The 12,809-nt window shown below is 37.1% G+C and overlaps 1 protein-coding gene across 1 annotated transcript; it reads left to right on the top strand.

The window, feature by feature from the left end:
* Nucleotides 1-9,861: 9,861 nt before the first annotated feature.
* Nucleotides 9,862-12,528, top strand: LOC145043227 (zinc finger protein GAI-ASSOCIATED FACTOR 1-like). The gene is made up of 4 exons (XM_078991808.1): nucleotides 9,862-10,353; nucleotides 10,470-10,866; nucleotides 10,943-11,175; nucleotides 11,567-12,528. The coding sequence occupies exons 1-4, from the start codon at nucleotides 10,203-10,205 to the stop codon at nucleotides 12,370-12,372; spliced, it is 1,587 nt and encodes a 528-aa protein (XP_078847934.1). The 5' UTR covers nucleotides 9,862-10,202; the 3' UTR covers nucleotides 12,373-12,528.
* The last annotated feature ends 281 nt before the right edge of the window (nucleotides 12,529-12,809 follow it).

Below are 12,809 nucleotides of genomic sequence, written 5' to 3' on the forward strand. Positions count from 1 at the left end.
AACGACGATCAGCTCTTGAGTTTCAGGTGAGGGATCTTGTTTTGCTGAAGGTGTCACCCTGGAAAGGGATAATCAGGTTTCACAAGAGGGGCAAGTTGGGGCCTCGGTTCATAGGCTCGCTCAGGATCATGGCCCGGGTAGGCAAGGTAGCCTATCGTTTAGAGCTGCCAGAGGAGCTTAGTCAAATTCACAACACCTTCCACGTGTCTCAGCTTCGGAAGTGTGTTGTTGACAAGTCCGTAGTTATCTCCTTAGATGTCATTAAGGTGGATGGGAGCCTGAATTATGTTGAGAGGTTGGTCGCCATCTTAGATAGGAAGACAAAGGGGCTTCAGAACAAGGAACTGAAATTGGTGAAGGTGCAATGGCAGCACCGAAAGGGCTCCGAATGGACTTGGGTGCCAAAAAAGGAGATGCGAGAGCATTACCTCGATCTGTTTGCATCTGCGGACTTCGGGGACGAAGTATAATCTAAATGGGGGAGAGTTGTAACACCCTAAATCTGGTATGTCTTGAAACCCTCAAGATTTTACTTATGAGCATAATTGGTCCCTCGAGTACGCTGGGCGTACCTATGAGTACGCTTAGCGTACTCTGCATTATTGATCGCGGACGAGCCTCATGTACGTTGGGGGTACATGAGGGTACGCTGGGTGTACGCATCAGAGAGTCAAAACCCTAATTGTCGGACATGAGACCTTTTTATGCAACCTTAAGTCCCTTAGGCTAAGCCCTAGAGAGCCTCCACTGCCTTAAAACGCCCTGATACTCCAGAGAACATGTGTGAGACCATTTTGAGCTTAGAGAAGTGCTTTGTGACTCTTTTAGTGTCCATTCCAAGAAGAAGATGTGGTTTTACAAGCTTGGAACGAGTTGGTGCTTTAAGATCCTGCATCTTAGTCATCTTGCAAAGCTTCTAGAGCTATAAAGCTTGCACCTTTCCATATTAATCTCTAGATCTAGCTAAGGTTTCTTGTTTGGTCCCTTTTTGGATGACTTTGCACCTCCTTTGTGAGTTAAGAAACTCTAGAAGAAGGAATAGACAGATATGAGGTCCTTTGGTCCTTTAGTACCATAAAAATGGAAGCTTGATGAGAGCTTTGGGCTCATGCATGGGTTAAAGACCTTAGAAAGGTCTTAATGGTAAAAAGTTGGGTGTTTTTGATTCATTCAAAGGTATAAAGTTTCCAATTGTATGCCTTAGGACATCTTTACAGACTTAGATCTGGCTTTTGGACGTGTAGGAATCGAGTATTAAGCACTTAATGGGGAAAGTGCTTAAACTGAGGGTACGATGGGCGTAACTCAATGTACGCGGGGTGTAGTCCCATGTCCCAATACGCGGCGTGTACCAAGATGGTACGCCAAGCGTACGCAATACAGATGGACCAAACCTGTTTTGGTCCCTTAGGTTATTTGGGCCTCATTTGATTATTAGGTCTGGTATAATCTGGGAATTATGAGTCATATAATTCTTGCAGACCATGGAATTAGTGTTGGGCCTTTATTGGGCCAAGAAGCCCATTAAGGATTTTGGACTTGGGCTTTGAGACCATTAGCAAAGGATGGACATTAAGCCTTATGTAAGGGTTGGGGAGCTGGGTTCCCTTGGTTAAGCAAAGTTCTAACATTGATTAATATTATCATTCAACTTGAGAGGTTTTGGACTATTTAAAGAGTGGCTACTGTATTCAGCAGAAAAAGGTGAGTCTCCTCACCATACCAATGGGTCTAAGGCACCAAGGCCGACCCATTATGTGATTATGATACATGTGTTAGACATCCTGTGATTTGATATGTTATGTGATTGTGCTTGTATGAAAGACCTCAGGGGGTTCCTGAGGCACTTAGGTGTATGATCTTGGATGGTTTCTTGGCATCCTAGATCAAAGACCTCAGTGGGTTTCTAGGGCTTCCTTATGTGATTGGCATGCATGGTTTATGTGTTTTGGATAACTATTTATCTAGTATGTTATGCTATACGTTTTTGTGTGGGTGTGCTCTGGGAAACTCGCTATGCTTTCAAGCTTACCGTTTGTGGATTTATTTCAGGTACATCTAAGCCCAAGGGCAACGACAAGGCGTGATGGCACATCGTGCAGTCTATCTCTCCTTTACTAGTGTGTTTCGGGACACTCTGATGTTTTTAAAAGAAGATAATGATGTAATGAATGTGAATTTGAAAACAAATGTTTTGGGAATTTATGGTTTATGCAAATGGTTTGATTATTGAAAAAATAAAAATTTCTTTGTAAAAATTGGATCGTTACATGAACCGTATTTGCAAACCATACTTTGAAAAATTTGTGATCATATTTATCGATGACATATTTATATACCCACGAACCAAGGAAGAACACGGCCAAAACTTACCGTTAATCCTGTAACTACTGATGAAAGAAAAGTTGCACGCCAAGTACTCTAAATGTAAGCTTTTGATTAGAGAAATACTCTTTCTATGGCATATTGTTAGCAACAAAGGGATTTATGTCGACCCTACCAAAGTTAAAGCAAATAAGAATTGAGAAATGCCAAAGACGCCAACAAAAGTGCACAAAATATTAGGCCTTGACGACTACTATTAGAAATTCATTGAGAATTTGTAACACCTCGTTTATTTAATAGATAAATAAATAAATTAATGAATGAATAGTAGCCCTAAAATAAATAATTACATGTAAAAGGATGGTCTCGCATAGCTAATTGTCACAATTTTAGAAGTCGGGGATTAAAAGTGTAAGTTTGGACCCCGTTTATAAATATTTATGAAGACATGGGCTCCGTGGTAACTATAGGAACTTAGTTGAAAATAATCTATCAAGTAAGGGGTTGTTTTGTAAAATTCAGACTTAATTAGTAAAGGTTTTCATGGGCAGGGTTTAAATGGTAAATTTCGGACCTTGGTTGAAAAGTTTCTCATGGGGAGGGACCAAACTCATCTATTGTGCAAAGGTTTGATGGGAACGGGACTTTAACCCAACATATTCCTTCCCTCTTGTTGCATTGCTCAAGCGTAACCCTAGATCGTCCCTTGCCCAGCCGCCGCAACCCCTGGAACGTCTTCAAGCGCTGCTGCCTAGCCGAGGATCGCCGCCGTTGCAGCTCGCTACCGAAAACGTCGTGTTTGTCGGGTTAGCCGCCAAGACCAACGATCGAGTGGGGTTTTGTTGCTGAGAGGGTCATGAGTGACCGGAAAATCGATGGTAAGTACATCTGCCGCCTCTCCCTCTTCTCTCCTTTGCTATTCCCAATGAGTTGGCGTCGTATATATCGATTGTTGCCGTTGGCAACCTTGTGGTCGCCGTTTTGAGTCGTCGTCGCCATCTGTCGCCACCTCTGTGGTAGTCCGACGATGTTCTGCCACCTTGAAGGTGGCTGAATGCATGTGTGTCACCTTTAAGGTCCGTTTATGGAGCTAATCAGAGTGTTTGTGCGTTATTATGCTCACAAGAATCAAGAGAACCGCTACCACCACCGTGAGGTGGTCGCAGTCATCGCAATTCTGTTGCTTGCCACCGTTCCTTTCACTTTTTGGCGTCGGTACTATCGTGACTCAGCTGCGGCCGCTGCCATGAACCACCAGGTGGGTGGCTGGACTCCTGAAGAAACCAGAATCATGTGTTGGGTGTGCTTTGTCTAGGTGGAAGATCGAGAATAGTCACCGCCACCACGTGCCACCATCGGCCACCACTAGGTTGTTATTTATATAGGTTTGTATTAGCGGGTATGTGTGTGTGATTTTTGTACTTTAGCATTGTAAAATTTAACTAGAAAGAAGAATAGTGGAAAGAAACTCAAACCACCACCATGAGGTGATGGATGCCGTCACCGGCCACTGTGTCGGGTGGCAGTGTGCTTTGCTTGGTTGTGTTGATTCGGTTGGGGTGCTTAAAACCCTGATGGGCCCAATGAAGCCCTAATGGGATTTGTGAAACCCTAATGGGCCTAGTGAAATCATAATGGGCCTAATGAGCCCTAATTGGTCAAAGGACCTAGCTATTGGGCCTATAAGGCTAATATGGGTTGGAAACCCTAATTAGGGTTTGGAAAACCCTAATGCCATGAAACCCTAATTTGGGATTTATCGAGCTTATTTAATGAACTTAAAATATTAATTAATAACCAATTGCAATTAACCTAAGGCCAGGTGGGACTTAATGGATTAAATCCTTAATGGGTTAAGTAGGGACACTTAACTCTAATTATCATTTCATGGGAAAACCGTAATTTCACTTGGGTTTATTGTTGGGCCATTCTTTTGGGTCTTGATGATTGGATTATTAATGAGCCATCCAAGAATAATCATATGGACTAGAATATGTTGATGGGCTTAGGGTAAGGCCCATATGAGGGTTTGGGCCCAATTTGGAAAATTAAGCCACATATGGGTTATAGTTTGTGCTTTAATGATTATATGATATAGGGCCACTAGAATGTCAAATGTTGGACTGGAATAAATGGTTGGGCCTTTGAATAAGACCATGTAAAGGCTTGGGCCTAATTTGGAAAATTAGGCCATATATTGGGTTTTGATTCCTAGTTTGACTTTTAGGTCTATAGATTGGGCCTTGGGCTTGAATCAAGCCAAGATGGGGTAATGTAAGATGTTACTCCAAGAACTTATGGTTATGTGTTGGGACCCAAATATTAATTGGGTATTGTTTGATGTTGCTAGTTCGGGAATCTATCAACTAGCAGCTGGATTTGCATCCACAGGACTTCAGCATTGCCAGGTGAGTCTCCTCACCATAACAATGGGTCTAAGGCACCAAGGTCGGCCCATTTTATGATATGTGGTACACTAGCTGAAGTTGTATTATGTGGCATGTTAGCTGGTTATGTGCTAGGAAGTATATTGGTGGTATATGTATTATGCTTGTTTGGAAGACCATGGGAGAGCCCATGACACATGGATGTAAGACCATGTGGGGAGCCCATGACATCCTGGAGTAAGACCCTGAGCCCACGACATCTCTATATGTTTATAGGCATGACTTATGTGATTGATATGGTTTTTGTAGCTAATATAGCTAGTATGGATTATGTGGTTATGTAGATTATGTGGGGTATGCTCTGGGGAACTCACTAAGCTTTGTGCTTATGACTTTCAGTTTTGGTTTCAAGTACTTCGTTTTCAAAGGAAATAAGCCGGCTTGATCGCAGCGCAGCACACCATGTTTTCTGCACACGAGATCTTTGGGATTACACTCTGATATGCTTTATGATACTATGTTTTGATTATTGACACTTTGGTTTTGACATGAGATATTATTATGAATGTTTTTATATTGATGGTTTTATGTAATAACTTAATTAAAATGAAATTTTTGGCCTGTGTTTTTGGGATGTTACAGAATTTCTCCAAGGTATCCAAACCCCTCACAACATTACGATAATATATATGAAATTCGACTAGGAAGAAAAGCAAGAGGTTGTATTCCAGATGTTGAAACAAATGTTATGCAACACACCAATCATACCCCTTCTAGAGGGAACAAATGACCTTGTCGTATACTACGATGCATCACATCAAGGATCAGGGTACATATTGTTGCAAAGAGGCAAGGTTGTTGCTTGCGACTCAAAGTACATGAGAACAAATATGCCACCCATGACCTTGAATTAGGAGATGTAGTTTTTAAGTTGAATATTTGGAGACACTGCATGTATGGTACAAAGTGTACCATTTTTATAGATCTCAAGAGTCTCCAACACATATTCGACAAAAAATAACTCAACATGAGGCAACGAAGATGGTTGAGTTGTTAAATGATTATAGATGTGAGATTCATTATCATCCTGTAAAGGACAACGTCATGACAGATGCCTTGAGTTAAAAAGGACACATCAAACCCCATCGGGCAAAAGCTTTGACGATAACTATCCATTTCATCCTTACTACTCAGATCCAAGCATCTCAATTTGAGACTTTGAAAGAAGGAAACATGATAACCATACAAATTTATCTTTTGTTCGAAAAATACCATTGTGTTATCGATATTAACTGGTCACCAGCCGTGTGGCTAACGACATATATTTTATTGTTTATTTTGAATACATTATACCATTAAAATTCTTTTATATATGTTTTTCCGTTAAACATTTTTGTACACAATTTACTATTAATCATATATAATTTGTTCAAAAATACAGTTTCCAAAAATACATATCATTACATAAAAATGGGTTCACACTCCCCATTACGACTCCTCGATATTAGATGTTTGGGGAAGAGGGCTCGCATTTGGTGATGATACTAAGTAGACTCTTTTAGGATTGCGTCACACACCTTTCTTTTGATCATTTATTGTTGAGTAAATTACACGAATGGTCCCTATGGTTTAGGGTAATTTGCACGTTTGGTCCCTAATATTTTTTTAACTCAGAAGGTCCCTACTGTTTGTTTTTGTTACGCATTTTGTCCCTGTCTTACTTAAAAAAATATATTATTTTGCCATTGATTGTTAATTTATTTAAATAAATAGACCCCCATCCCCACCCCATCACCTTACATTACCTATCCTACTATTTTTTCTTATTTAAATAATAGTCTTTTTAGGTAAGACAAGACTAAACACATAATAAAAACAAACAGTAGGGACCAATAACGCAACAAAAACAAACTGTAGGGACCTTCCGAATTAAAAAGAACAAGTTAGTGATCAAGTGCGTAAATTACCCTAAACCATAGGAACCATTTGTGTAATTTATTCTTTATTATGTGAAACGCACTAGGTCTGAACTTGGGACCTCCGTACATGTTGATCCATTAAGGTGATGATTAATATTAGTACATACATATGAAGTATTTTTACCAAAATAAATTCAATATATTTCAATATATAAATACATATTTTTACATAATAGAAAAAATATATAATAAGTATGTGATTTTTGAGTAAAAGTTGTTTCACAATGAATTACAAAATAAAAGTTACAAAATGCGAACAGATCAAGACGTGTTTGGCACACAACTTTTAAAAGTTTATAGCCTTTAAGAGAAATCTCAAAAAAAAAAAAAACTTTGTTCGACAACATGAGCTTGTAGCTTTTGGATTAAATAAACAACTTTAAATCTAGTTTGATGAAAAGTTCCTTTAGACTTTTATAAATTAGCTTAAATACCATTTAAAATAAATAAATCACATATATATATATATATATATATATATATATATATATATATATATATATATATATATATATATATATATATATATATATACACTTTGGTAATTAACTTATACGATTAAATATAAACATATTTTAATAATTATGATATCTTTATCTGAAATAACTATATCAACAAATTTTGTAATTTATTAATTTTCATATAACAAAATAATGATTATTTATTATATGAATTTATAAACCAAAATTAATATCATACAATAATCTTGTTTTTTTTAGATTACCAAAATACTTGTAATTTATAAAAAAATGTTTGGTATGTGTTCTTATAAAATAGAAAAGTATTATTTATTTATTTGTAAAAAATCATTCTTTAAGTTATATTTGACATAGTAGTTGATAATAAATGAAGTTAATAAAACTATCTAACAAGCTAGTTGAAAGATATAAAATAAAAAGAATATATTTTTATAATTAATTAAGGGTATTTTTGAAAATTAAAAAAAAAACTACTAAAAAGTTATTCTAAGGATATTTTTAGCGTGTCACTGCTAGTTTTTTTATTATATTTTTTTTATTTATTTATTTTTTAATTACTCATTAGCAAGAGAAGTAGTAACTTATAAACTAGTTTTTAAAAAGCTACTCAGATTGTGTTTAACGCACCACAACTAGCTTATATTTTGAGGTTTTTTTTTTTTTTTTTTTTTTTTTTTTTTTTTTTTTTAAGTTGTCATGTTTGACAAACCAAAGTAACTTATAAAGCTAGTTTATAAAAACTACATATACTAGTTTTTGAGAAATTTTGTAGGGCCGTTGAGATTCTAAAAGATAGAAATCATGTTTATAAGTAAGAAATTGAATAAACACCAGAAAGTAAATATAATTTGTTTTCAATCAGATAGTAAGAAACTTAATTACAAAATAATGAAAGAATCTCTCCAAATATACTCTTTCTATCGAACTATCATCCCTTATATATAGGACATAAAAATGGAGTCCGTTAGGAAATGACTAATCAATTCAAGATACCTAAGCCAATAATATAACTAAGTAAACAACACTCCGAAGCCTAGAGTAAAAACTACGAAATAATATATTCTTTCACATTTAGCCTAGCGGTAAAGAGTAATCGTCTCATTTGAAAGGTCATGGGTTCAAGTCTCATTTGAAAGATACGTGGTAATTAGGAATAAATTAATTTGCCGTTTCAAAAATAAAATAAAATTACAAGCTGAAGACGTAAAATACAATCATTACGAAACCTTTCGAATGCAAAGTCAAACACAACATCTATGAAATGTAATGTGAGACCTAACAAGTTTTATTTATTTATTTATTTCTATTTTCTCAAATATAACCTTAGTTAATTATAAAATTCATAATCTACTACATATTGTGTTATTTTATATATTTCAACAAGTTTATGAAATAGGTTTTACAAAACGTTATTTTTTATCATCTAACTTTTCAACTATCAGCTAACTTTTTAACTAGTACGTCGAACATAGTCTTAAACTAGGTTTGTATGATCTTTTTAAAAATTTCTAAATATACCCTTAATTCATTATAAATAACATTTTTTTTTTCTAAATTCTATTTTATATCATTTTATATATTTCATCTAGTTTCTCAGCTAGTTTTTATCAAACGTCATTTTTATAAACTAACTTATAACTTAGTAGCTAGCTTTTCAATTAGCAAGAAAATTTTCAGCTATCAACTAACTTTTTAGCTAGCACCTAACTTTTCAGTTATTACATCAAACATAAGCTAAGTAACTTTTTGAAAAACTAATTTATAAACTATTTTTGGTTTATTGAACATGACGACTTAAAGAACTAAAAAAAAAAAAGTAGTCGTTGCGCACCAAACACATCCTTGATGATGTGCATAAAAAAGTTTTTTACCAATCGAAAATTTTACATGGTAATGATTTTTAACTTTTTGATAATTGCAGTTTAAAAAAAAATATTTCTTATCATTATATTTCAATTTTAGTTTATACCCATATGTTATTTTATATAGTTTTATACATTTCATAAGTTTACACCTAGTTGTATAACATTCTTATACAAATAAAAATTAAAGTTTCTTGTTATCAACTTACAACTGTTTTTACCAACGCCTAATTCTTTTTGGTTTAGATATGTATACGATAAATGGAGTATGTCCAAGTGTCATCAACATTGCACAATAGGTTTATCATTTCACAAGTCCATTTCACAGACAAATTTCGCAAGCACACTTCACATATACTTAAGAGGTTAATCTGTGTGATTTAATCATTACATGGTGTCAACATCTACTACTGGATAATTATTTACGAAATGTCGTAAAACTTTTGACCACTAATATAAAACACGACTAACAAATGTCGTTATTTATGTATTGAATAATTGTAAGGTAGTATTCGAGAAAGGAAAAGGACAATTTATATGAGAAGATATGCGTCGATTGGGTAATTTAGGAAAACGTTAAAAGGGGGTCTGTACGCGATTTCTTAAATGACGAAATTACCCCTGGTCTTTTTGTCCTTACGTGTTACTCTTGTATATGTGAACTCATTTTCAAAGTCTAATACAAAACGACAAAACCAACGCGTCTCAGTACTACGTCTTCTCCGACACATGCCAATCTCTCGCTGATTTGACCACGTGGACGGCCAAGATTTCAACCCAATTGATGACTATACTCTTAACTTGTGCCCGAAGTACCTCACATTAACCATGGTTAACGGCCGCCACTCTTAAAAATCCGTCTTCTTTTTTTCTTCCTTTTTTTGATTGTTAGTCCTTATCTTTCATGAATCATCTCTCTCTGTAAAAACAACGTCCGCCGTGTTACACCATCTCCGTCGTGAGTTCTGGATTGATTCGAAAAAGTTTTGTAATTACTTCTGCAGCTGGATATAATCGAGCTGTGTTGTTACTTTTTAGTCTGCTATAGGAGACAGGAAGAACTAAAGAAGACATTTGGTGATTAGGTAGATGAATTTGCAATTGCAAGTGAACGTCGATAATCTAGGAAGCTAAAGTTTTGTATTTGTTGTTAGCTTCGGAGGTTAACTTATGGTAGATTTTGAGAATTCTTCGGCAATGGCGGTTTCTGCAACTTCAGTTGAAGGAACTGAATGTTTATCCGGTGGTAACGAAACAGCACCTCCTCCTCCTCCTGAGATACAACCGATGAAGAAGAAGAGAAATCTTCCTGGAATGCCTGGTACTTTGACGAATGTTTTTCAATAAACGTGTGCTTACTTTAGTTTTTATAAAGGTATTTGCGATTATATATATAAAGTGTTTTTGATTTTGATTTCGGTTTTGATGTCCTCACAGATCCAGATGCGGAGGTGATCGCACTATCACCGACAACTCTACTAGCCACCAATCGGTTCGTATGCGAGATCTGCAACAAAGGATTTCAGCGGGACCAGAACCTTCAGCTTCATCGGAGAGGTCATAACTTGCCGTGGAAATTAAAACAACGAGATGGAAAGGAAATACGGAAACGCGTTTATGTTTGTCCGGAGAAAACCTGCATCCATCATGATCCGTCGAGAGCCCTCGGCGATCTCACCGGAATCAAAAAGCACTTCTCCAGGAAGCACGGCGAGAAAAAGTGGAAGTGCGAGAGGTGCTCGAAGAAATACGCCGTTCAATCCGATTGGAAAGCTCATATGAAAACGTGTGGTACAAAGGAATACAGATGTGATTGTGGCACCTTATTTTCTAGGTCAAAATTTTTCATCAAAATTCTGTGAATTAATCCATGAGATCATCAATCTGATCGTGTTTTTGATAATGATTAGGAGGGATAGCTTCATCACGCATAGAGCTTTCTGTGATGCATTAGCTCAAGAGAGTGCGAGATCTCAATCTCAAACTCAAAGCCTTCCCATTACTAATTCTAATCATCATAATCATCTGCAAGAAACTGAGAAAGTGGAGGCGGTTATTCTTCCACCGTCGTGCAGCCCGCCCCCACCGCCGCATACTCCTTCCACCGGCGTACTCTCTCCTGTCCAATCCGTTCACAGCTCAGGTTTGTAATCGAACTTTTTCATAGCGCACTATTTTTCGCTTTCAAAATTGCGATTCGTCGTGTATCCACTGTCATGATTACGTTTGTTGTAACGCATTTGTCAAAGTACTACGTGCTTTTTAGCGTGTATGAGAGTGAGTGGGTCGTAGAAGTAGAACTCCATTAATAAAGAGCTCGAAGATCGAAGAATTAAAAAGCTTGGTAATTAAAAAGAGAGATTTTGTATGAAAAAGGACGCCATGATTGTTCCTGCTTTTCCTTTTGCTTGTAGTAGCAAAGTTCATACTCATAACTTTTTTAGATTCTGAGTACTTAAATCATAAACAATTACCATCACCTTTTTATAAATTTGTTTTACTTTTTCTTATATAATTTCCTCTTTATGTTGCAGAGTTGCCGGAAAAATCCACGGGGATACTAGAGCACCAGAAGGGGGCGGGGGCGATATTGGAGGCGGAGGCGGCGCCGGACGCATGCCTCCCAACAACCGCAACGACCACCGCTAGTGGTGGCTCAACCTCTAGTGGTAACAACAACAATAATGCGAGTAACAACAGTACAGGCGTATTTGCAAGTATATTTGCATCGTCCTCCGTCTTGCCGCCGTCTCAATCAACTCCGGCATCTTACTCTAATCTGATATGTGGTGTCGCCGGAGCTGACAGGAACACCACGGTGGAACCAATGTCTCTCTCTTTATCCTCCTCTTTGTACCGTTCCACCACCGCCGCCCCCTCCTTATTCCCTCCACCTGAACAAACCCTCCACCAACACCACCGTCAGTACGTTCAAACTCAGCAACCCGCCCTCTCCGCCACCGCTTTACTCCAGAAAGCTGCTCAAATGGGTGCAACGTCGTCAAACACCTCATTCCTCCATGCATTAGGTTTAGCACCACCGTCGTCTTCCTCCGCCGACCGCTACCAAGAAGCTAGCGTTAGTCAGTGGAGTAACATCCAAAGCAAACAAGAGAGAAACGACAACCTAATGGGTCCGCCGCCACCGACAACCCTGGATTTCCTTGGATTGGGGATGGGTGGTGGCGGGTCCTCCGGTGGGTACTCGGCATTTTTAAGTTCAATCGGCGGAAGCAGTCTTAATGTTAATTCAGCCGCCGGTGTTCCCTTTAGGGGAGTCACCTCCGTCCAAAATGATGATTGGGATGACTCCGGCGACAAGAAGCCGGCGCTTCATTAGCTTTCTCTCTCGGTTTTTTAATGGCGAAAGAGAGAGGTGAGATGATGAGCGTCAGTGGCTTTGTACCTATTATTATAGTAAGCACGTGACATTAAAATATACGTCTATGTTTTTATGATTTTTAGTTATTACTATTATTAATATTAAAATTAAATATTTGGAGTAGAAAGTAGAACAAGTCACCAACCAAAGATAAGAAGATATTTTATTTAGGAATTCGAGAGTTGATAGATATTGCCAGTTAACCGAACTAAGAAAGAAGAATATTAAGTAATTGACAATGAGGGAAACTATGACAATGACTTAAGACAAGTTGTTGGATTTTAGTTAACGATGTGAATTGAATTGAATTGAATTGAACTACAAGTCATATTTGATAATTATGTTTTATCTTTTATGGCGTACATCATATATAGGATTTAGGGAAATTATGTCCA

This window comes from Lactuca saligna, chromosome 4 (assembly GCF_052625555.1).
Source record: "Lactuca saligna cultivar CGN05327 chromosome 4, ASM5262555v1, whole genome shotgun sequence".
Lineage (NCBI taxonomy): Eukaryota > Viridiplantae > Streptophyta > Magnoliopsida > Asterales > Asteraceae > Lactuca > Lactuca saligna.

What these genes read in the sequence shown, in the direction of transcription:
- LOC145043227 (XM_078991808.1), top strand. Translation starts at nt 10,203, where the DNA reads ATGGTAGATTTTGAGAATTCTTCGGCAATGGCGGTTTCTGCAACTTCA. An exon ending in AAATCTTCCTGGAATGCCTG is followed by an intron (nt 10,354 to 10,469) that starts GTACTTTGACGA and finishes ATGTCCTCACAG; the next exon opens with ATCCAGATGCGGAGGTGATC. An exon ending in TGTGGCACCTTATTTTCTAG is followed by an intron (nt 10,867 to 10,942) that starts GTCAAAATTTTT and finishes GATAATGATTAG; the next exon opens with GAGGGATAGCTTCATCACGC.